The sequence below is a fragment of the Cucurbita pepo genome, chromosome LG06, assembly GCF_002806865.2.
Source record: "Cucurbita pepo subsp. pepo cultivar mu-cu-16 chromosome LG06, ASM280686v2, whole genome shotgun sequence".
Classification (NCBI taxonomy): Eukaryota; Viridiplantae; Streptophyta; class Magnoliopsida; order Cucurbitales; family Cucurbitaceae; genus Cucurbita; species Cucurbita pepo.
The window spans coordinates 10626432-10650408 of NC_036643.1; the positions used below are offsets into that span (position 1 = coordinate 10626432).

The 23977-nt window shown below is 37.7% G+C and overlaps 1 protein-coding gene and 1 non-coding gene across 2 annotated transcripts in view; both read right to left on the minus strand.

Annotated features, from left to right (window-relative positions):
* The window catches only part of LOC111796813 (origin of replication complex subunit 1B-like), a 25744-nt gene extending 1935 nt beyond the window's left edge, over positions 1–23809 (minus strand). The window contains 15 exon segments of the mRNA XM_023679579.1: positions 728–804; positions 6013–6108; positions 7427–7497; positions 10357–10468; positions 10636–10814; positions 11207–11264; positions 15004–15162; positions 15232–15354; positions 15499–15598; positions 15675–15826; positions 15915–16061; positions 16398–16544; positions 18643–18778; positions 18834–19630; positions 23209–23809. Of these exon segments, the coding sequence (XP_023535347.1) occupies positions 728–804; positions 6013–6108; positions 7427–7497; positions 10357–10468; positions 10636–10814; positions 11207–11264; positions 15004–15162; positions 15232–15354; positions 15499–15598; positions 15675–15826; positions 15915–16061; positions 16398–16544; positions 18643–18778; positions 18834–19534 (2258 nt within the window). The 5' untranslated portion in view covers positions 19535–19630; positions 23209–23809.
* Positions 16410–16487, minus strand: LOC111797793. The gene has a single exon (XR_002815618.1). It is a non-coding gene; the product is annotated as a small nucleolar RNA snoR28 (small nucleolar RNA).
* Positions 23810–23977: the final 168 nt, after the last annotated feature.

Sequence of the window (23977 nt, forward strand, 5' to 3'; positions counted from 1 at the left end):
AAAAAAAAAAAAAAAAAAAAAAAAAAAAAAAAAAAAAAAAAAAAACTGATGAAGAAAAGATGAAAAAGAAGAAAAGAAGAAAAGAAAAAGAGAGAGATGAGAGAGGAAGAAAGCTGCTGCAGCACCAGAATCAACCACGGTGAATTTATTGAAGGAAGGAGAAGGAAAGGGAAGGTTGGGAGGAAAGAAAAACTTATATTTTTAATTATGATTATTATTATTATAGTTTTAAAATATATTTTTTATTTTCAAAATTACCACGGCATCTTTCATTAACTAACAGATTTCATTAGTTCACGGAACAAAATCAAACATTTTATAAACATTGGAATTTGATTGTTTAGTTTTGAAATCTAGGGACTAATTTAAACATCAGAAACCAAAAGAGTAATTTATCTAAAATAATAAATAAATTACTTTGCCAAATGTAATGAAATAGGAAATGAAACACATACGTGACATGCAAGTATTAGTAAATTTGGCAAGCAAACAGATGAAAATTGAAAGCTGGAAATTATGCCAAATGAAAACAATTTCACGCTTCCCCTGCCCTCCAAATCGTGTAACCAACCTTGTTGTGGTTCTTTGTAATATTTGTTTGCCCCATATCTCTCATTCATTTTATTTAATAAAAGCTGCTTTCTTATAGAAAAAATAATGCCTAATTCTTGTTCAAAAAAATAATTATGAAGCGTATAACAATATAGAATACAATGGCATCACTTACCCAACTTTCAAGAGAGCATCATATCCAGGAAATTCCTCTCCATTGCTTGTACAAAGATACGAGACAGTCATGGCAAGCTGTAGCACAAACAGAAAACAGTAATGAATATATTTACAGTACGAAATTTCGCTCTCTAAAATGACGAGTTAATTAACGAGAAAAAATTGTGACAAAAAACCTTCTCATCTACATATTAGACCTCCTACTATTAATATGTATGCTAGGAGGGGCAGGATGGGAATTGCACCCTAGGTTGCTTGTTAGACTCTCTCTTGTTCGGTTTTCCATGTAATCTGCTGCTGATTTTATATGTTTAGTCTGTTTTTTTTTTTTGTGGGAGTTAGAATTATCCAGTGAAGACTTTTGTCATAGGAAGGAGAGTACAGCCCTCTCAAAAGGATGACTGACATTGTATCGCTTTTTTTTGGGCTGTCTTTTGTGATATTAGTTTACTCATTTTAAGGGAGATTCCTGACAAATAGGAATTAGAGTTGTTTGAATCTGAGGCAGATGCAGGAATGATGCAGGATAAAATCAAGGAACGTTGTGAGCACACTGAACACAAGCTAGTGGGTATCAAAGAAAGTCTAGGAAAGATAGCAGAACAACAGGGGGTAAATTAATTTTTTACTTTTTTTTTCTTTTTTTTCTTTTTTTTCTTTTTTTTCNAGGAGGTATAATCCATGGTGTTTACAAAACACCTTTCCAATTTGCAATAAGGGAGGTATAACTATAGGAAGTAAAAATATTAAACAATTTACACCAAGATATAGCTTGGTAAACAACATTGTCGAAAAGTTGTGTAGGTCTGTGTCTTTTCTGCAAATATTCTCGAAAGGTGTTAGACATTTTAGTGTCAGAAAATGCAAAAAGTTGGGTGAAGAATGTAGAAGAAACGACAAGGGAACATTGTCTTTAAAGAGAGAAAACAGAAGACAAAGGGAGAGACTCCTCCCAAAGCTCCCAAGAACTAGCCACGAGCAACAAAGCCAAGTTCAAAAAAGTGGAAATTTGGCCTTCTCAGGTGAAGGGCTAGACGCATGATTATTCCACGCAGGAGATACTTTGAGATTCGTAGATTGATAGAATCAAAAAAGTTCATCATATCCGTGGTAAGTTTCGAAGGGGAGGCCCTCTCCTGGTTTGGCTGGCTTACCAATCGCCAGAAGTGCACGGATTGGAATGACCATGGATTTGTTATCATTGAATTTTGTCCTTCGTGAAAAGGGATTTTGAGCTTGCGATGTCTAGCCTAGGAGGACTCTGTAGCTGATTACAGAAGGCGGTTTGAAGAATTAATAGCACTGTTACCTAACCTAAATAAATATGTGCTTGAAAGTACTTTCCTAAATGGTTTAAACCCCACCATTAGGGCGAAGGTACTGTGCTTGGAACCAGAGGGCTTAGAAAAACGATGTCCACGGCTCAACTCTTCAAAGATGCAGCCCTAGGGTTATGGCCCACCAAAGGAGCTCACTAGAGAACAAAAACCAGAGTCTTAACCACTCCATCGAGATAATGTGTACAAACAGTGACTTTAGTATCTAAAGTGGCCTTAACACTTACGCTCAAAAGCCTATCTTGATCATGGGACAATCAACATTGGGGCAATATGGTGAAAATGAGGCTATATCCGCAATTTCAGATCATCCAAATAGTGGCAACCTTTCCGAGCCCCAATCCCAGGTTAGTAGATCAATTGCTTAATAAATATCATTCTGTTTTTCACATGTCGCAGGGACTCCCACCAAAGAGTCATCAATCATCAAATCCAACTATTAAAGGGGCAAGGCCCCGTAGAAAACAAAGATAAAGCATTTGATAATTGAAATGTTAGCCACGGGTATTATTTGCCCAAGTGGATCCTTATGTCAGCCTTGTGTTACTTCAAAGAAAAAAAGATCGAAGTTGGGGCATTTAACCAGGTCACAGTATTGAATAAGTTCACCATTTCCATGGTGGAAGAACTCCTCGACAAACTCTACAAGTCTCACATGTACTCCGAAGATTGACATGAAGTCGAGGTACCAACCAAATATAAGTTTGTGAAGATATCCCAAAACAACATTCCTCACGCACGACAACCATTATGAATTTCTAGTGACGCCTTTTGGGCTCACAAATGCATCGGCCACATTCCAAGCTCTCATGAATTTGATATTTTAGCCCGTCCTACAAAAGTTCATATTGGTATTATTCGACAGCATCTTGATCTATAGCCCTCATTTAGATACTCACTTGACTCGTCGGACAATAGTGTTTAATGTTTTGAGAGAACTATTTTGACACCAACATGAAGAAATGTTATTTTCCCAAGGAGCAAACAAAATAGCTCGATCAATGATGCTGAAATAGGGCATTAAAGAAAACATGAAGAAAGTACTAGCAATGCTCAAGTGGTCTATGCCCACAAATCTAATAGAGTTGTGTGGGTTCTTAGGACTAACTAGTTACTATAGAACGTTCATAGCAAATTATGAAGTCATCATCACTACACTATCGGATTTACTCAAGAAGAATATTTGGACAGAAAAAGCCACCAAGGTTTTTGAACGGATGAGGCATGCCTTAGTTATCATGCAAATTTCGGCTTCGCCTGATCTCGAACTGCCTTTTGCTGTGGAAGCTGACGTGTTCAAAACAGAGTTAGGGACAATCCTTTTGAACAACAAGAACCCATAGCTTACTTGAGTAAAAAAAACGTAATCATTTCAGGCCTATCAAAGTCAGCAGCCCAGAGCCAACAACAAGGCAGCTGTTGCTTTATCACGAATGTCATACGAGGGAAATTATCATCACGAATGTTACAAATGTCAGAACCAACAAGGCAGTTAAGGAAGTGGTATCCAAAGATTCATACTTGGTTAAGGTTATCCAATGACTTAAAAGAGACTACTCTATGAGGAAAGATTGGTCCTATCAAAATATTCAAAGATTTTAAGGATGGCCCTACACATACCATTGACTCTATTTTGGGGGGCCACTCAAGATTCTTGCAAACTTACAAGTGGCTTCCGAGGAAGAATGAAGGGAAACGTGAAGGAATATGTGGAATGTTGTCGCATTGGCTAATGGAATAAAACACCACAACGTTGTCGATCCAGTTTCTTCGGCCTCTACCCTCACCTGATCAAATTTAGGAGGACATCAGCATGGATGTGGAAGGATTGCCTAAAGTCGAATGGGCAGGAGGTTATCTTTGGGGTGGTCGATCAACTGAGCAAGTATGCCCTTTTTGTTCCCGTCTCACCCATCAAATGTCAAGTCATGGCGAATGCGTTTGTGAAGTGGTTCACCTCCATGGTTTTCCCTAGCATATTGTCTCAAATAAGGATCAAATTTTCCTCAATCACTTTTGGACAGAATAATTTTTTATTACAGGACACCCAACTTCATTAGCACAACCTACCACCCACGATTTAACAGGAAAACGAATACTTTCAATAAATGCCTAGAAACATATTTGCGTTGTTTATGTAGCGAAAAACCCAAAGTGGGTGGGATGGTTGCCATGCGCAGGGTATTGGTACAACACGACAAATCATGCCTCCATCAGAATCACACCCTCCCAAGCCTTTTATGGTCGACCACCTCATTCCCATGCTATTATATGGTTCCTAGAAAATGGATAATGCTACATTAGACCAGCAGTTTTCCGGTCAAGACAAGGCCCACTTATGACTAAAAGCTCACTTGAACTCAACCTAAGAATGGATGAAAAAGTTTGTTGATCGAAACTGAGCTCAGTTTTGAGATCCTACCGTCAAAACTAAATGGCAAAATGACAAAACGAAAAAACTATGACCCAAATACTATGGGCCATATTGGGTCATTGAACCTATTGGACAAGTAGCGTACAAGTGAGAATTTCCAGAGAAAGCAACCATTCAACCCATTTTTCCCGTGTCCCAACTAAAGGCCCTTGCCCCAACCCAAGAGGTCCATATGAACCCACTCATGTAGACTGAAATTCAAATGGATAACTAAGCCATTAAGACATTTTTGGCTGTCACCCTAACTTTGATTATGGGGCTATGGAATTACTTGTCCAAGGGAAGGATTTACCCAAACATGAAACCACGTGGGAACTGCATGAAGAAATATGCCAACCGTTTCCAAATTTTAACCTTGAGGACAAGGTTCCTCTTAATCAAGGGGTAATGTTAGACCTCCTACAATTAATAGGTATGCTGGGAGGGGTAAGGGAATTGCACCCTGGATTGTTTGTTAGACTTTCTTTTATTTGGTTTTACGTGAAATTTTCTAATTAAACTATGCTGATAATATCAGATAATATATGTTTAGTTTGTTCTTGCGTGGGAGTTAAGTTTTATCTTGCGAACATTTTTGTTTTAGGAAAGAAAGTACAATCCTATCAAAAGACTGAGTGACGTTGCTTTGAACTAACATTTGTGATATTAATATACTGATTGTACGAGAGATTCCTTATAGTACACCAATTGTATGCAATAGCATGCTTAATTAAAGATACAGAATTCGAAGCTTTAGCTAATAAAGATTTGAGTAAAATACACTTTTGGTACTTGAGGTTTAGAGTCGGTATCTATTTGGTCCATGAAGTTTCAAAAAGGACATTTTTAGTTTCTGCGGTTTGGAAAATGAACATAATCTATCCTAAAGGTCAGTTGACCGTTGACCTAATAGAAGGATGACATGGTAGCCAAGTTGATATTTATCATTTAGGCAACCTCTTTTTTTTCTGCAGATTTCTAAAGAGAGAGGAGGTAAAGGTAGTTTTTTGGTTTATGCAACATTCTTTTTTTATTTATTTATTTAGTTTTTGAGCTACTTTTCAGAGAGAGAAAGTAAAGATTAGATGGAATGGGAAGATGAAATGGGAGAAAAGAAGAGCGGAAGATGGGGAGGAGAGTGGTCCATGAAAGAGGGATGAGAAACAAAAACGAGAGAAGATCATGAAACAGAAAAAGATAGAGAGAAGGGGGAGAAAGAATGTGTTAAAAATCATTTAAAATTAATAGTTTTACCAACTAATGGAAAAATGTCACTTTAGGAAAGTCTAATCATCAACTTAACTATCACGTTTTCTTTCTATTAAGTCAACTATCGGTCAACTAACCTTAGAGACTGTTTAAAATTATTTTTCAAACCTCATGGACTAAAAAGTATCTTGTCTCCCTTTGGAAATCTCAAAGAACAAATTAGACATTAACCCCAAACCTCAAGAACCAACCGTATATTTTGTCCTAGATTTTCACCAGATGAAGAGAATCAAGTAAGCAAAATTGAAAACTTGAGTTATGGACCTTTTCAAAGGTTGCTTCACCCATTCCAGTTTTATAAAGTTCGTGCACCATAGCTGTCAAAAAGATCTTACTCTGCTTAGAACAACTCTTCATCACCTACACAGGAGAGAGCAAGTGAATTGTAGCCGACAACTTAAAAGTGCAAATCAAGTGGCGTGCTAGTACAAATTCATCATATTTATTGAATTGAAGCTTCCTGACAAATTAAAACTGAAAACACTTTTGTTGAGACAATAAGTCAATGACTAGCTCCTCATCTATGCAGTAATATGTTGGCTAAGACAAATAATTATCAAGCAAGCATAGACACTATTTTGAGGAAACTTTAGTAGGGGTGTAATTGGTTTGGTTTGGCTTGGTTTAGGTGTCGAACCGCAGCCTAACCGCCATTATATTTAGTAAAATAGAAAAATGATCGGAATCAATTCGTCGACCGTTTGGTCAGTTTTGTCTGGCAGTTCACAGTTTTAGGTAAATCATACACATATGTTGACCTAAGGCCTGCAAGTTACATATGGACCTACTGAGGTTAGCATTGAATGTGTTAGACAAAATTATTCAAAGGATATATACAAGAAAATGAAATACTCTAGATCAAACCCACACCCCCAAGTTTACTAGTCAGGATCTAAGGACAACTGCACACACTATGCTCAGCTAAATTCGGTTTACTTTTTGAAAAAAATTGAAACCGAACAAAAGTATTTGGTTTTTCTTATCTACAAACCAAACTGGTTTCAATCCAAACCAACATCGATTCTCACTGCCTTAAATGATTTTTTTTTAGTTTAGGTCAGACATGCATTTGATACCCAACTTAGAGTCCATTCTTTTTTATCTTTTGATAGTTCTTAAATGACTTAGAAATATATGCAACATGTAAGGGACATGCAATCAAATGAACGAAGAATATCAGGTTGGGCTATGGGCCAATCAGTTAGGTCATATTTGGACCAACCCGTCAGGTCGGTTCAATGAACTATTTGTTAGATCAATCCAAAAATGTATGTAATTTTTCATACATTATATTTTATATATTTAAAAAGTAAACTTTTTAATATTTTTATTATTTAACAGTAAACTCAAATGTAGCTCAATAACGTTTGAAACTAAAGTTAGGGACTTGTTTTACATGGTGGGAAACTAGACTTTGTTTCCAAATCTGGGTTTTAAAATGTTGAATTTTCAGGGAAATAGTGCTCAAATTTCAATGTTTAGATTAGCAAAAAATTTGAGTATTTCTGCATAACTCCCACCTCGCAGAAAATCCATACAATTCTCACCATACGTAGTGCAAATAAACAACGCTGCCATTTCTACAAAATTTTTCCCTTATTATTTAACCATGCACCAAAAATTCATACTCTAGCATACTGCTTTGATAAACTAGACTTGAGAAAGTACATTAACTTACTTGAATATGAGGTGCTTGAAACATTTCATGAATCGCTGCTTCCACCTCAGCTATTCCTACATGTGTTTTCGCTGAAAAGTAGAAATATGAGTTTAAATACACAAAAACCAACTCCTAAATAACTTTCACAAATACATTTCTTTGAAAAAAAATAAATAAATAATAAACTGAAGCAGCTTAGCAAAGGTGAACAGAAGTCTTTTGCATGGATGAAATTCCATTTTCGCGTGAAATAAGAAGCTTCTCAGTGATAGATTTCTGGCAGCAGTCCGAAAATTTTCTAGGAATCCTTTTTACTTCTCTCTCTTTTCTTCCCCTCTTTTTTTTCTTTTTCCTTTGAGAGTTCTTTTTAATTAAATTTCAGAACCATCTAGGCAAGCGGAAAAGTTCCGTTCCGGCAATGGAGCAAAGACTAGCTTCCATGATGGTATTGTTGAAGATGCAACTATGAGACCCTACACTAGATAAAGTTATAAGGGTAGCTCCTACTTCCTGTTAGTAAAACTATGGTTGGTTTCTCTCTCATATGGTGTAATATCCAGCGGACAATAATAATGGCAATAAAAAAAGAGAGAAGATTTGCGTGCGGAGCTGTTGGGCCAGCAGCGTCCACAGGGATGGCAGAGGGAGAGGACAAAAGAGGTGGTGGCGTGCATCAAGGGTGAAGGACCTCGAAATCAGCCGAAAAACACATGGTTGGATGGCTGAGGGTTGAATAAATCTGATGGAGGGTTTGTTGGGATTTCATTCCCTTCAGAGTTGACTAAAGGATGAAAATCGCAAGAAGAAGAGAGAACCCAGCTCTAAACCGAAGGAGAAAATCCAGTCGCCAGGGAGTGCTCAAGTTCAAATCCATGACGATTAATCAAGAAATCAAGCGTGTTGCGTAGGGGTCTTGTCAAAGGAGACTCAAGAAAGTGATTAATGAAGGAGAGGAAAACCAAGAGCCTTGGTGGGAGGAGATCGAATACATTGTTGAGGTAAGAGTTTGTGAGTCTCAATGAAACTTTCGAAGCTAGTGTGTTCTCTCAAAACTCAACCAAATAACATGATTCTTGTCCCAATAGGTTACATTTGAGGATATAAAGGATTAGTGAAGAAATCAGGTGCGGATAGTGCTTGTACGACGAGAACTAGACGAAGGAGTTGGCAGCCGTGAAGTTGTGACACGCACGTGGGTCAGGAAGCCTAGGGAAGAAGGTGACCAGTCCAGATCAATTCAGTTGGACTGGTTAACTTCGATTTTTGCACTGTTTTCACCCGTTGTTATGGTTTTTCACCTTGTAGGAAACTTTTGAGGAGTTTGGCAAATTTCGGGAATTTCTAAGGACCCAAGCCCGAACAAAAGTGTCCTTTTAGTATGTTTGAAAGCATGTTATAGGAAGTATGTCTTAGAGATTTGGACCTGAACTGAGTTAATTTGATGTATAAAAAAGCATATTGAACGTTATGATGCACGTTTCCAAAGAAATGAACGAACTGAACTCCATTTTTTGCAGTTATATGGGGGCGATTAAGGGTTTGCCAACTAACCCTTAACATAAACCTAACTCAATTGTTAGGAGTCCAGATAACTATAGAACTGACTTATGATGTAGGTGCATTTTGTGGGGATCATTAGGGAATTTGTCAGTTAGTTTACTTTTAGTGAACCTCTCATGAGCGATAGGGTCCATAGTGATATCTTTAGAGTTGGTTGAACTTGAGACTTATGATGATTTGTTAATGCATATGACTTTATGCAGTTATACGAGGACGATTAGGGGTTTGCCAACAAGCCTCTAACCGTATACCAAGCTCGATTGTCAAATATCCGAATAACTATAGAACTGGCTTATGACTTATAATTGTACTTTGTGGGGATTATTAGGCAGTTTTCCAGTTAATTTCCTCTTAGTGAACCTGTCACGAGCAGTAGGGACCACAATAGTACCTTGAAAGTTTGCTGAATTTTAGAATACATGAACCTTATAAAATCTTATGACTAAGGTTGCACCTCGAGGGCCTACGATATAGAGAGACCAGCAGGAATGACAATGTTGAAGACCTAGAAAACTCTAGAGAAATTATGAGGGCGGGAGGTCCAGATAAAACCAAGAACTATGAACTTGAACTAGTTTCCAGATAAAACCAAGAACTATGAACTTGAACTAGTTTCCGTTGAACCCTTAAATTAAGCTTAGGTAGAATGAGTAAACCTCGGTGTAGCCTGGGAAAAGACTGGAATTGGGAACAAACTCCAAAACGTGAATAAGACACAAAACAAACGAATTAAGATCAACAAAACTTAATAATGAACCATGAACTATCAGCAAGTTACTTACTGAGTATATTTTATATGTTCGTCCCTGCTACTTTAATTTTGTTTTTAGATGAGGTTTGACAAAGTGGGAGAGGCGGAGGCACACATGAGCTAGGCACGATGGAAATTTAGGCTAGATCGGTGTTTTGTCCCCTTTTGCATATGTTTTTTAATGAACCCTTGATTTCTGTATATTTGGATTTGTGAAATGTCTATGTTATGTTTTTGGGCGTGCATCATCTTGTATGTCAGTTATATTTATGTATTTTGAACATTGTTTTAAATCTAAATATTCTTTAAGTGCATGCACAGTTAAAAGTTCTAAATTTATGGGTATTTTCAAATATTCCATGTCAACAAGTAACAATCCGTGACTCGAGCTCTCAAAAAACAAATCGGACTAAAATTTGGGGATAGTAGTCAAGACCTAATATTGCCCTAAATCCATCCAAAATATAGGCACGCAAAAAGAATGCACTTGCCAAATAAATGCAAGGAAGCAATGAAGAGACAACCTAAAAGCAACAAAATATCTGGTAACTTAAATTAGGCTTCCAATTTTTATTTGGCACTATATTTGCTATAAAATATCTTGTAATACCAAACTTGAGTACATAAGAATTTATACCATTCATACTAGTGTTGGAAGTCAAACTCTTCTTTATACGATAATCTGTAATTTCAGCTGCACGCCTACATATCTCCAGAGCTCGACGTGCATCTCCTGAAATGGCAGCTACCTGACATGATTTATACCAAGTAAATAACACTCCAGAGTACAAGTATAACGAATATTAAGCTCACATAATGCAGAATTGATGCCAATTATTTTTAATATATGGTACATAAATCATTTTATTTATTACACAAATAAATACATAAAATATTGATTTTAAAAACAAACTACCTTTCTTGATGCAAATTCAATAGCTTGTTTCTCAAATGCATCGATTCCTTCGAGGCGGCTCAAAATTATTTCTTGAAGTTGCTGATAATTATAAGGGCCAAAACAAAGCCTTTCAATACCCATTCGGCTAGAAATTCGAGGAAGCAACTTCTCAGGAAGGTCCATGGTATTTGCAATACCTAAATTAATTTTCATCAGATAAAGGTTACTGAACTCACAAAAACTATCATTTAACCATCACTGTCCTCTAAAAGGTTAAATAAAGCACAATTGCTGTTCCCAAGGAACTGTTGGGAGGGTAGATAGATCCTGGATGAAGCTCTAATAGATCTATGATCACATAGTCACATAACACTAATCTAAATGTTTCGTCTAAATAAATTAGAGAATATTGAAAAGATTTCTTCAGTCCAATCTAGATGATCTCCAAACCAATTGGTCATCTTTTAATGCTTGAAAACCTTTTTAAAGAAAGAAAAGGAAAAGGGAAATTCAAAGTAGAAAACACCAAGGCGATAAAGTGATAAAAGGAAGAAGAGCAGAGGAAGCAGAGAGCACCATCAATGAGTACCTATCACAATTAACTTTCCTTGTGGCTTTGTCGGCCAGTCAAGAATGTTGTATAAAACCTGTTAGAATTATTTAAAAACAGAAAAGGAGAGATATTAGAAACCAATAGCTGCCATATTAAACAAGCATCACTAAATAACAATTAAAGATTAGGAATGAAGATCTTTTTGGTTAACAAGTAAAGAAAGCGCAATGCTCACAAAAAACCTTCTCAATTTACACGGAGAGAATTATGACTATAGGAAGCAAAAAACCCATACAATTTACATCAAGAAATGGTGTGGTAAACAACATTTATGAAGAGCCTAGTAAAAACATGTGCCTTCTCTATTACTCTATTACTCTCTGATTTCTTGCTTTCCATATATTCCAAAAGAAAGTCAAAAAAAGATTTGTCCATAATAGAATTTTTGCATTCTTGAAGGATGGTGCATTCAAGCCATGTCCAATAACTCCTTCACTTTCCTAAGAGGAGTGAGATGTCATCCAAGATATTTAGAATTTTTGTCTAGAAATTAAAATATATGTGCATTGTCACAACAATACAACAATACTACGAAGAGAGTAAGTTGTGACCCTCACGTCGCGACAAACAAAGCGGTAACCCTCAAGTGGCACTCATCCAGCCATGCGAGAACCAGGATAGACGAGTTTCATGATAGGACCGAGGACGGTGCATCATCCAACACACCATATAAAGTGAGCATTGAAGAGAAGACGAGGCATAAGCAAGATAGGGGCAACATGTAGACAAGAGTGTCAAAGATAGGCTTGTTAAAGGGCCAAGTAGGGCCCCGGGTCTTAACCTTGAAAGTCAGGGTTCTGAAGGGAATTTGGCATGTGGCTCTAGAGTTAAAGTTCGTCCATATAAAATATGAAAGCTCGCATCGGACGAACACTCCACAACACCGTATGACCATTCGCCAAAATTATGTCTACACTTGGAAATGTCTCAAAATGTACATTAAGGGGAAGCATGGTGTCAGCTTTTCACCACCCTTGGGCCATGTGGCCTAAGCGAACTATGTTGTGACACACGTGTATGTCACAGAGAGGGCAAGCATTGTGAGACGAGTGTCTTGAGCAACTTCATTTGAAGTGGGTCTTTCAAAGATAGTGTCGGACTGCATGGGTGTGCTGACATTGCCCCCGCCCATGTGTCAGAGATTAGATATGTACCCGCTATCCGGTATGGAATCTGTAAATGATATGCATGGACACAGGAGGGTCCAATGCCTCGATAGAAACCCAAATGGATAGATGTTCGGATGTTATGAACGACACATGGTCCCGTTCTCGATGGACAAGACCGAGCAAACTATGATGGTCGATGACATGCCAAGACTTGGGATGGCATCATGACATGAAGGTCGTTTCAATTGGGAACCAAGATGAGAATTGAGATGCAACGTTGCACATAAGAGACCTTGGCCCCGAGTAGAGGCAAGGTCAAGCCGAATGACTTGGCCTAGTGTAGAGGCAAGTCGGTTAAGTTGCAGATGATTGAACATGCACACACGAGTAGCGTGTGTGGCCAAACAAGCCTGGATTCCGCACAAGTTATGTTCAGTTGGCGAAGATGAACCATGCCAAAGTTCCAACGAAGCCACAAAGATGAGCGAAAAATGAATATGGGGCTTGGGTTCCCCTCAAGGCTTGTCATGAGCGTGTCAAGATCACGATGCCGCACTATTGAAAATGTATGACCGTGACAGTTGATATCAAAGCCACACTTTGTGTATCTAGTTGGACAAGATTGATTGTCAGAAAAAAAAAAATCTGAGGGTTGAATGAAGACTTCACAAGTGTGTCAAGAGTGCCAGAGTAGGCAGGACGGTTGCAAGTCAAAATCAAGAACATGCACGCACTGGTAGCGTGATTGAACATGCTCACACAGGTAACGTGTGTGGCCAAACAAGCTTGAATTTCGCACAAGTTATGTTCAGTTGGCGAAGACGAACCACGCCTAAGGTCCAACGAAGCCACAAAGATGAGCGAAAAATGAATATGGGGCTTGGGTTCTCCCCTCAAGGCTTGTCATGAGCGTGTCAAGATCACGACGCCGCACGGTTGAAAATGTACAACTATAATAGTTGATATCAGAGCCACACTTTGTGTATCTAGTTGGACAAGATTGTCAGAAAAATAAATATGAGGGTGGAATGAAGACTTCACAAGTGTGTCAAGAGTGCCAGAGTGGGCAGGACGATTGCAAGTCAAAATCAAGAACAATTTTGGGTTGAAGCCAAGACTCCCCAAGTTCATTAGTTTTGTGTCACTCCTCATTGAGGGGAGTTCTACCCATCAAGAAGCAAGACCAAGCTCATTTGCCAAGGGGGGCTTGGGGTTTTAATGTGGGCAAGAAATGAAACCGAAGGCACACTAGGTCGTGTGTCCTCCAAAGAACCATTTGCATTAGAGGAATAGTGTCAATGGTTGCCAGCAAAAAAGCTAGGGGTCAAGTGAGACAAGCGCCGACAAAATGCCAAGTTGAGAAGGACGCGTCCTTATGGGGGAGGGCCCAAGTGAATGGGTTGCTCACCTCGTGGGTATGCTCCAAGGTGCGAGCACATGTGTATTCCATGAGTCATCGCGCTAATGCCTAAGGTGGGTGACTTCACAATAGGGCCAAGACCAACATCCACTTGAGAAGAAAGCATCAAGCTAGAAGTGGGCAAAGAGAAGTGAAGCTGCAGAAAGACCAGATAAGTGTCAAGGCAGCAATCACCACATGAAGGTGGCTAGTTGAGAAGTTGACAGAAGTGTAGAGCCAAACTCGGACTATGATACTAGCTTCCAGACTTCGCTACCATATGAGTTAGTGCCACAACGAGTAAATGTCATGGTTGGTTTGCGAGCTTCATGCGACTTAGGAATACGATGAGTAAGGCCAAGTGGTCATTATTTGGAGTGCGCTTCCCCTAGCAGAGGCAAAGATATGCCAGCTGATTAGTTTATCATGGTTTGTCTGGTGAGTCCAAAGGATCTCATTTCTTCAAGGGCATTCCTTCAACGGTACAGATAAGATGAACTACTTCCCTTATTTAACGGAACTACACAAATACTCCTTAAATCAAGGGCATTCCTTGAACAGTTTCCTCCATCAGCGACTATGGCGAAGGTGAAGGCGATTAGCAATGAGGTTTTAGTGCTTTTGTATATACTTCCATGCCCTTTTTGCAGAAGGTAGGGGGTCAATTTGTGCATGATGTAGGAGTATATTTAGCCTTTATAAGACTTCTCCACAAGGCAGTGCCTTCATGGTAATATCTCCATTTCTATTTGGCAAGGGGAGTTCTATTCTTCTCCCTTATCCAATGTGGGCCGATCTGAGTCCTCCCCAGTCTACGAAGAGATCTATAGTATTCCATCGAACAAGGTGTGGACTATCTTTCTACAAATATTTTCTAAATAATCTTCCTATTTTTGTAGCCAGACATTTTGAATAGAGACATGTAGTAAGTGAGAATGTCCAATAGAGACATGTAGTAAGTGAGAATGTTGGACATTGTGACTTTTTATGAGACTGAGCCTCTAACATAATGACCATGCTGATAACTTTTTTCTATTTCTTCATTAATGGTCTTCTAGAAGAAGAAGGATTTGGGATTCCCTCTTAAGGACAATCCCAAGTACATATTCGGCTATTCACCTATTTTACAACCGTATCTATTGGCAATGTTTTCGACATCCTCTATGCTACCAAATAGCTACTATATTAAACAAGCATCATTAACTAACAAAAGATTAGGAATGAAGTAGCTTCGGTTAAACAAGCTCACAAAGTGCAATACTTACAGACTGATTTCTTGTTACAAGAAGATCAAGTTCATCAATGAGAAGAATGCAAGTTCGTTCATCCCCTTTGCAATTATTTACATCTGAAAACCGTTTGGTCAACAACTGAAGCGCTTTTTTCCAGTGAACCCTATGCCCAGTTAATGCTTCATGTATAACCTGAAATAATATAGAGCATCATAAACAATAATCAAGGTTGCAATCAAGCCAAGTCAACACCGCCGTTACCCTGTATATATTTTCTGGTGCTGCCAGCTTTAGACCATTGACCTCTACAAAGCAATGAGGCCTTATATTTCCGGCATCAACTTTAGCCCGCAAGTTTCTCATTACTGACAGGACACTCATTGTCTAGATTCAAGAAAAGAATAGCACGTCATTATAATTTTTTTTTTTAATAAAAACAGGGGGAAAAGGAAGTCTAGTTTAGATATCAAAAGTACCACAGGAACATTACAGGTACGATCAGTTGCTGGCTAAAGAAAGTAGTACTACCTTGCCTGTTCCTGGAACACCATGGATGTACAAGCATCGCCCCAAACATTGATCACCACATATAGCACTTTCTATAAATGTAGTTATCTCCTCAATTTCTCTAGAATAAAAGGTATGTTTTGTCAAAGGAAAGAAAATTACCCATCAAGAAGAAGATTTGTCAAGTTTCCACTCACTTATTCCTACAAGGTAGAGACTTGGGTAATGACGCCAACATGAGGGTTGCCTTTGCTCTTTCCAATTCAGTCTGTTTGTGGCATCTTATATGCTCGGGGATCTTCTTTGCTCCTATCTTTTGTAGTCCACAAAATTGTCCTTTCCTTGAATTCTGCTCGTGCATCAAAAATTCAACAGGGGCAGTTTGCATGAACAAAGCCAAAATAAAATATACATGCAGTAAAAAAGATGATTCGTACTGCAGCCAATTCGTGGGTAGAGCTTGGGTAGTTTCGAGATTGTAAAATTTTTGCTCTCTCTTCTTCATATTCCACATCACCATCTGAATCAGAGTCTACATTCTGTTCCAACTTCCAGTCTTTGTCACTATCAACTGCTTCACCATCCTACCAATTTAAAATGTACAAAAAAAATTATATTATAACAATCAACATCCCAATGCTAATAGTGTACCACAAATCTTGGAGAAATCTACAACCTAAGGACCCCTATATAAAGGCTATAAACCAGCCTTTTAATCCATGGTAACATGTTTTACCTGGATTTAAACAATTAAAAGTCTTGCTGTAAATATAAAAGAGAGCTAGCTGTAAAAATAAAGACTAACCACGGTAACCAACCAGAACTAACAAAACTTAAGGGAAAAACAGGGGAATAAAAACCAGTAGCTAGAAAGAAACTACTGTACTACATCAGCTAGTTCCACCTTCCCGAAGGCTTACCTCTTCTTTATTAATTTCAGCTAACCGCTTGAAACTATGCCAACGAACGTCATATTCATACTCACATAAAAATATATCATCCCCTTCCTTGGCATTATAGTAGTCTTTAGGATTCATGACTTGACACTGTCTAAGAAGCGATTCCATCTGCAATGACATACATGGAAATTTTGCCGATAATTGAAAGGATGTCTCCTCACAATGCAATAAGATTGAAGATTTAGAATGTAACTAGAGGCAGTAATATAGAACAGCTAATATAATCAATCATTTCAATTAGCAACTCTCTTTCTTCTTGAAGTACAGAGAGAAACTATAATCTGGTAAACCTTGCTAAACAATAACCTATATTGTTACATTTATTTCATACCCTATAAGCAGGAATAGCAAAAAATCTTCCACCAAGAATTTGTCCATGCTTCAAATTTAAAAAGTCTCTGAATATAAGCTTATCTTCTTTTAAGGACAAAAGGTCTACCTTGGTCCTTGCCAAGACACCTTAAAAGAGCTTTATCAAAATAACGGTTTCAAAAAAGCACACACATTCCAGCACATTTAATGACGCACTATTTTCTACAAATCTAAGATACAGCCATGGTAAGGCTACATTTAATAGAATATATTTTAAAAATACATATTATAAGGATATTTAAAATTAACAAGCTAATGCATTTATATGCTCAAGCATTTCTTCAGTTTCTTTTCCATTGCACCCTTACCATCTTCTCAACCCTCACAACTCTCTTATTAACCACCAGTTCTTCCACTGAAGGACCATAACTACATAGAAGCAATACTAACATATGCAGTCTTATTTTATACCACAGCGGTTCGGTCACATTATTTTCATAAGCCTCCAACATTTCGTCAAAGGTTATTTTCACCCCATTCATCATGGGTTATTTTGACATGAAACTGAAATGCACATGGACTTTTTTTTTTTTTTTTCATAACCAAGTCCATAGAAAGAATTTCCAACTGGAGTAACCACTCTTTTTGTCCCACTTTACTGATAATTTTGAATGCAAGGATCGTCTTCTTTTATTGATTGAAAGTTTTTATACAGCTTAGAAAGCTGCTATTTATAGGTCAGCTCCCTACTTACCTCTGTAACTAACTCTAACAACGACTAAAATCAACGGTAAAAGAAGAAACAAACTAATTATGGCAGTTAATAGCCAACTGATCAAGGAAATCAAAACACAACCTACATCAATTCCCTCCGTCTAACAAAACAACTTGTCCTCAAGTTCATGAAGCCATTGGAAACCATCAGGACGGTGATAGGTAAAGAGGTCAGCAACATTGAAAATAGAGACCATCTAAACTCTGGCCGCAAATAATTTTATAGGCATTGGACTCGATCCATTGAAGAATAGTGCATGTATTCTATTAGTGTTTTCTTTTCTTCTTTTCTTTTGTGTGTAAAAGTTTGAGTGAGAAATGGTTCGTACATAGTATAAACTCTTTCCCTAAGAGACAATGCTCTTATTGTTTTAATGCTCAAATTACGTAGTAAAGTTCTTGCTCATATGTTATCCAAGGGAACTAAATAATTCACTATAATATTCAAGTGGATGATTTTGATGAGACAATACAGCCACCACACCCATTCTTGAAGCATCCACAACCAACTCAACGGTTTGCTAAAATCAAGTAGGGCAAGGACCGGGGTTGAACATATTCGATCTCTAGTACAGTAAAGCTCTATCTTGTGTGCTGATCTCAAGTACAGTAAAGCTCTATCTTGTGTGCAATTCCTCTTTTACCCTTCCTTGAACAAGCATGCCCAAATGGAGGTCTCACACCTTGCTGCTAATTCTGTGAAAATATGAATTGAACGTAAAAACTATAGGCATGTCCTTGGGCTAGGTTGAATGAATTGACATGTGCTCTCCATTATGTAAAACCAAGATGAAAATTAGTCGATCCTCGCTTGGCAAAAGAAAAATTATGAGCATAAACAATTATGCCTGGATGGCTTGACTTTCTAAAATAATGTGACTAGTTTCCACATATAACCTAGCTCTTTAAAGTTGTCAACATCACATGGACTCTCGATTGCATACGTGACCTTCCTTTCAACTACATAAACTAGCAAATAGAAAAGGAAATATAGATAACAAAAGGAAAAAGAGAGAGAGAGAGAGAGAGAGAGAGCAGAAGTATCTCAAATACGTAGAAATGAATTCAACTAGGTTCACTAGGAGATTACAACTACCATAAGTAAAACCCAATTAATTACCTCAATATCTGCGTAATCATTAGTTAAATAAAGCTCTCTCTTCAAGTTATGTGGTTGCCTTCCAGCTGCTGTCTCTTCTGGGATTATATACCATCTAACCTTACAGTGATGGCTGCCATTTACTTCTTTCCATAAACTGCACATTTCCAACAGTCTAGTTAACTAATTGTACATATGAAAATCAGGCTGACATTTATAAACTTTCAAAAAAAAAAAAAAAAAGTAATNCACCTGCCAGAAGCTTCTCCCTCATTGTCCTAACCCGTTTTTTACCTGCCGGAGGCTTTGGTAATTGAACCTCTTTGCCCATTTTAGTAGCCTCACAAAACCCACAAATCCAATCACCATCAGGGATTTCCTTCATGGGCGGCTCCAAACACTTCAAATGAAAACCACCAAGACAATCATCACATTCGATCATTATAGCCTTTCCAGACTTAAAGCACACTCTACACTCCTCAACTTCGGGGTCTTCATTGTCGGAGCTTGCATCTTCTCTCCTTCTCACATAAACATCATCCCCAACCTCAAATTCACCACCATCAAAAACCACTTTCTGATAATACACCCTCTTCCTTGATCTCCCGTCCCCTTTTTTGATCCGTTCAGACTTGAAGTTCGTTGAAGCAGTTGCTCTTGTGACCACTGAGCTTTTTCTGCAAGTCTTTCTCTTCTTTCCCTCTAATTGCTCAAAAGATAAAGGAGGAAACGTAACTTCATTTAGCTTGATTTCACTATCCCGCTTCAACTTCGGCCTCCCTCTAGAAGATTTATGGCTTCCCCCAGATACACCATATCTCTTAGTTCCAGATGATGTCGCAGCTTCACTATTTATTGTTTTCTTCAAATTTTCATTTGCATTTTCTGCTAACCTAGTCGATCTTCGAGACATCTTTGTGTCAATTGGTGCCCTTAATTTCACATGGGGAAGGTGCTCATCTTTGCATCTTCTTCCTCGACTCAGCAGGTGATGGGGAAAAGGAAGGGTCTGCAATAGAGAAACGGGAGGAGTTTAAGTACAACACCCCCAAATTTTCAACTAAACATTGGAAGAAACATTAGTAAAACTTCTCATTTTCTCTAACTCAAGTCAAACAATAGGTTAAACTACAAATTTGGTCACTATAATTTGGAGAAAGTTAGAATTCAATCTCTACGGTTATAAAAAATTTAAGAAACTTAAATTTATCCACAATACATATTGCCTGATACGATAGTTTAATGCTTCACACTATTGCCCGTTATACCAATAAGAAATTAATCTCAAACGACTTTATTCTTTCTTATACAGTTCTAGCTTCAAGTGATTACTTAAGAGTCGACCAACAAGTTCCATTTGGGGATATTTTCATCTCCAAAGGAACAAAAATGTGATATGCGTGATCAGGTCAGTATCTTAAACTTACTAGAAGGAACCACGTTGGAAAACCTATATATACAGCCAATATATTGCACACATATATTCAACAATTGTGAGATTTTATTTAAAAAAGGAAAATACTATCTTTTGGATTTTGAAGATGAAGTATTTCTTTTTAAATATATTTATTTTTAAAATTTACATTATGTAAGTATATTCAACAATTGTTGAACCTAGAGACATACACCTAACTTCGACACGTTTAAGATTTAGAAAATTGAGAACCTAGAGACATTTAAGAGCACTCAGAAGACTTCAACAAAATCAGAAGACTCCTTGAAGCTCTTGAAAATCGAAGATTCTCAGCAACTTGAAGATGGAAGACTCTTCAAAAACCAAAGACACTTTGAAGATTAAGAGACTTTAAGACCTAAAGCCAATAGATGATCTAATGTATAAGATCAACAAGTTAAGGATCGATCCAACGTACAAGATCAACAAGCTAAGAATCGAGCCAACATATAAGATTAACAAATTAAAGGCAGATCCAACGTATAAGAACAACAAGCCAAAGACAGATCCAATGCACAAAATTAACAAGCCAAAATTTGATCCAACAAGGACAACAAACCATGTTAGGTCGAGAATACGCACTTCAACCCGTTGATAAGACCTAAAATAGCATTAGTGGTGGCACAATATGAAGAAGGATATAAGAGAATTCACTATGTCTAGTCTGCCAATAAATGAAGGCACTGAGATAAAGACCACCAGGTTGGTTGCAATTGCAATCTCTAAGTATTTCGAAGTGAAAATAAGAGAATATAGCCATAGACTACATGGGGTTATCAAGGACGACTAAGGGCTATATAGTAATATGAATGATCATTGATAGGCTCATCAACCGGCACATTTTATGCCAGGAAAGTCTACTTACATACTGGACAGTTGTATATTTATTAGTCCCAACCTGACCATGACTCTAGCATGTCTCATATATTTGTAAATCTATTGATTGAGCATGTTGGACACGGTTATATGTATACTATATGTATGGTAGTTGCTATAGGGATTATGTACCCTTGTATGCCCGTATATTATGTTGGATATATGCTATGTACCCTTAGATCGAGTCGTCTTCCTTTCTTGTCGTTTTATTTTCTTTAAATGTTGTTTTGGTGTATTTTGAGTAAACTATTTGAACTAACCTCAAGAACGCTATTTTGTATTCTTAATTAACTTTATATCAGTTTTAATGCATATTTAAATCTTAAATTTTCCTTGGTTTTGCCACTGGTTCCAGGCACCTGCAAAATGACTCTCAGANATCAGGGATTTGAGGCATCGAAAAACGGGTCATCACAAAAGCTACCCACTCAACTGGTTGGAGAATTATATATATATGTCTTAAAAGTCTGTTCAAATTCTCATCCACATGGTTGAACTAGAAAATTAATAGATGTATAAAGAAAAACAAAACTTTAACAATTTAAACTAGTGAATGAGGTCAGGGCTTTGACTCATTGAACAAGCAATAGTGGAAAGCAGCTACGTTTTGTTCTAATGTTGGACTAAATATGGGCCATAAGGTTGAATCAGGGCTGGATTCAATTTGATTTTTTCACGACACCTAATAACTAAAATTAATGAGTTATATTTTTTCTAAATCGGTTTAGTTTCAGTTTAAACTGCGTTTGGCCTGAGTACTCATGATACCTTTGATGGTTAAGCGTGGGAGAGTCAGGAGCGGGCTCGTAAGTGGTGTGATGAGAGAGACATTGCCAACGTGAATTTCCAAGTCATTTTCTTTTCATGACCAAATTAGTAGTAGAAGTGACTGGCCAAGTTAAAGACCAGCGAGCTAGTATTCTCCCTTTTTTCATTTTTTCTTTTTTGAGTTTAATGAAAAGTTGATGGAAGAGTTGGGTTGATGATAGGTATTTTTGATGCATAGATCTGGCTCAAGGTGTAGGCCAAGTTGAGCGGTAGGTCTGTGAATAGAATACTTATTTGAGAAAGGGAATCGCAGCATGAACAAAGAAAGATTGCACACCAATATGGTTTCTATGTTTGATGGGTTAGACTTACGTACCTCACATGGAAAGCAACTACTATTTATAGTGGGAATGATAACAATTGCTTTGCAACACTAACAAGCCTAGTTGATCATTATTGCTCGTTATATCCAAATTTTTACCCAACATAATGATCTTCCAAGCTTGCATCGTAATCAAGCATTTCACCTTGGCATGACACCTATTGGTGAAAGCTCCTCCAAATTCAGTTCAACTCGCCCTATGTAGTGTTTCAACATGAGTTTTTTGTTCCTTTTGATCCACAAGGACTAGAGGAAAGCTTTGATAAATAGTATCTACTTTTTCTTTTCTAAACGTGTGGCTCACCAAAAAAAAGCAGGCATGAAATGTTCCATATGGGATGCTACCAAAAATATTGAATAATTGAGTTCTTGAAAGAAATGTCTAAAGTCCACCTATCCACGCAAAAAGAAAGGGAGAGAAAAGACTCAACTTGGAAAATACCTCAATAGGCTCTAGTTTACAAGGACCAAGAGGTTGGTAGTCTCAAATTATTTTAACCAAGGCTCCAAATCTGCTATTCTCAACACAAGAGTCCTTACCCATGTTTACCCGGGCCCCAACACTAAAGTATTGACCCTAGACCATTTTTACCCAATTTTTACCCAAGACTCCAATATCTAGCTTTGACGTATTGGCTCTTAACTACTTTTAACCATTGCTCAGCTACTTAGGTTACTAGGAACTAACCCTTACACTTCCAATAACACACACAAGGCATACCACAGCCAAACATGAAGTTTATATCATGTTGTCTGACATGTACTTTCAATCAACCATCAACATGTACTTTCTCGATATGCAGGCTATTTTATTAAGCTCATATTCTGATCAAAATCAATATAGGAATTCACACAAACATATTTGAGAGTCTTTTGCTAATGAATAACCACAAACAAATCATTTTGGAACAATTCTATTTTCCACGTCAACTTAGATTGAAAGGTGTTTTTGTAAGCTCTAGCCTTATCCCAACATCGGTCTTAAATCTTGTTCAATTAATTCGACACTAGTTCAAAACAATATAAATTCAAACATTAAAGCCTAATAATCAACACTTATAACGAATCCAAAAAGGTTTAGTACGAGTAGTTACCCACTAATTCTTACCAAAAAGGATGGAGTCTTGGCTGGTTTTTAATGTGTACAAACGCGCACTCTTTAGGCTATGGATATCTGGACCTGAGGTTATTCCGGTTGTGGTTCACAATCGAAACTCGTAATTTTGTCGAGAAAATTGCTGGAGAGAAGTTTGTTGTCGAAACAAACGCGCGGCTATCCACAGAACTGCTGGAAGCCGTGCTCTATTCGTTAGAATCACGTCATCACAGACCTGGGTGTCGCTGCATCCTCTGTTGGTCGTAGAAAAGCTGAAATCGCACTGCTCGTAGGGGAACTCGGGTCGTCTTCGGTTGTGAGTAGAGTGCCGGAGAGGCGCCTCACATAGGGGAGATGAAAGAGTCGCACAAATCGATGCCGCAAATCGTGGCGTGGGTGATGAGCTCGAATCACAACCGTCGGGTCTTCTGCCAATCTCAAGTATCTGGAGTCCGAGAGAGTGATCGCGTCGTCACCGAACTCTTGCCGGAGTTGTCACTGTCGCCGGCGTTTAAGAAGGCAAAGAAAGAGGAGGGCTGTGCAGTGATGTTCGCGCGCGAGAGAGAGGGAAAGGAAGAGATTTTTTTAATTTTGTTATTACTTGGTTTTTTTTTTTTTTTTCTCCTTCGTTTTCCTTCTCTTTTTCCTATGTCTTAGAACGACCAAAAAAATAATAATAATAATAAATAAATAATAATAATAAAAATAAGAATAAGTTGTAATAATCTAAATTACACCACTCACATTTCAAAGAGAAAAAATTGAATTGGATTAGAATTTT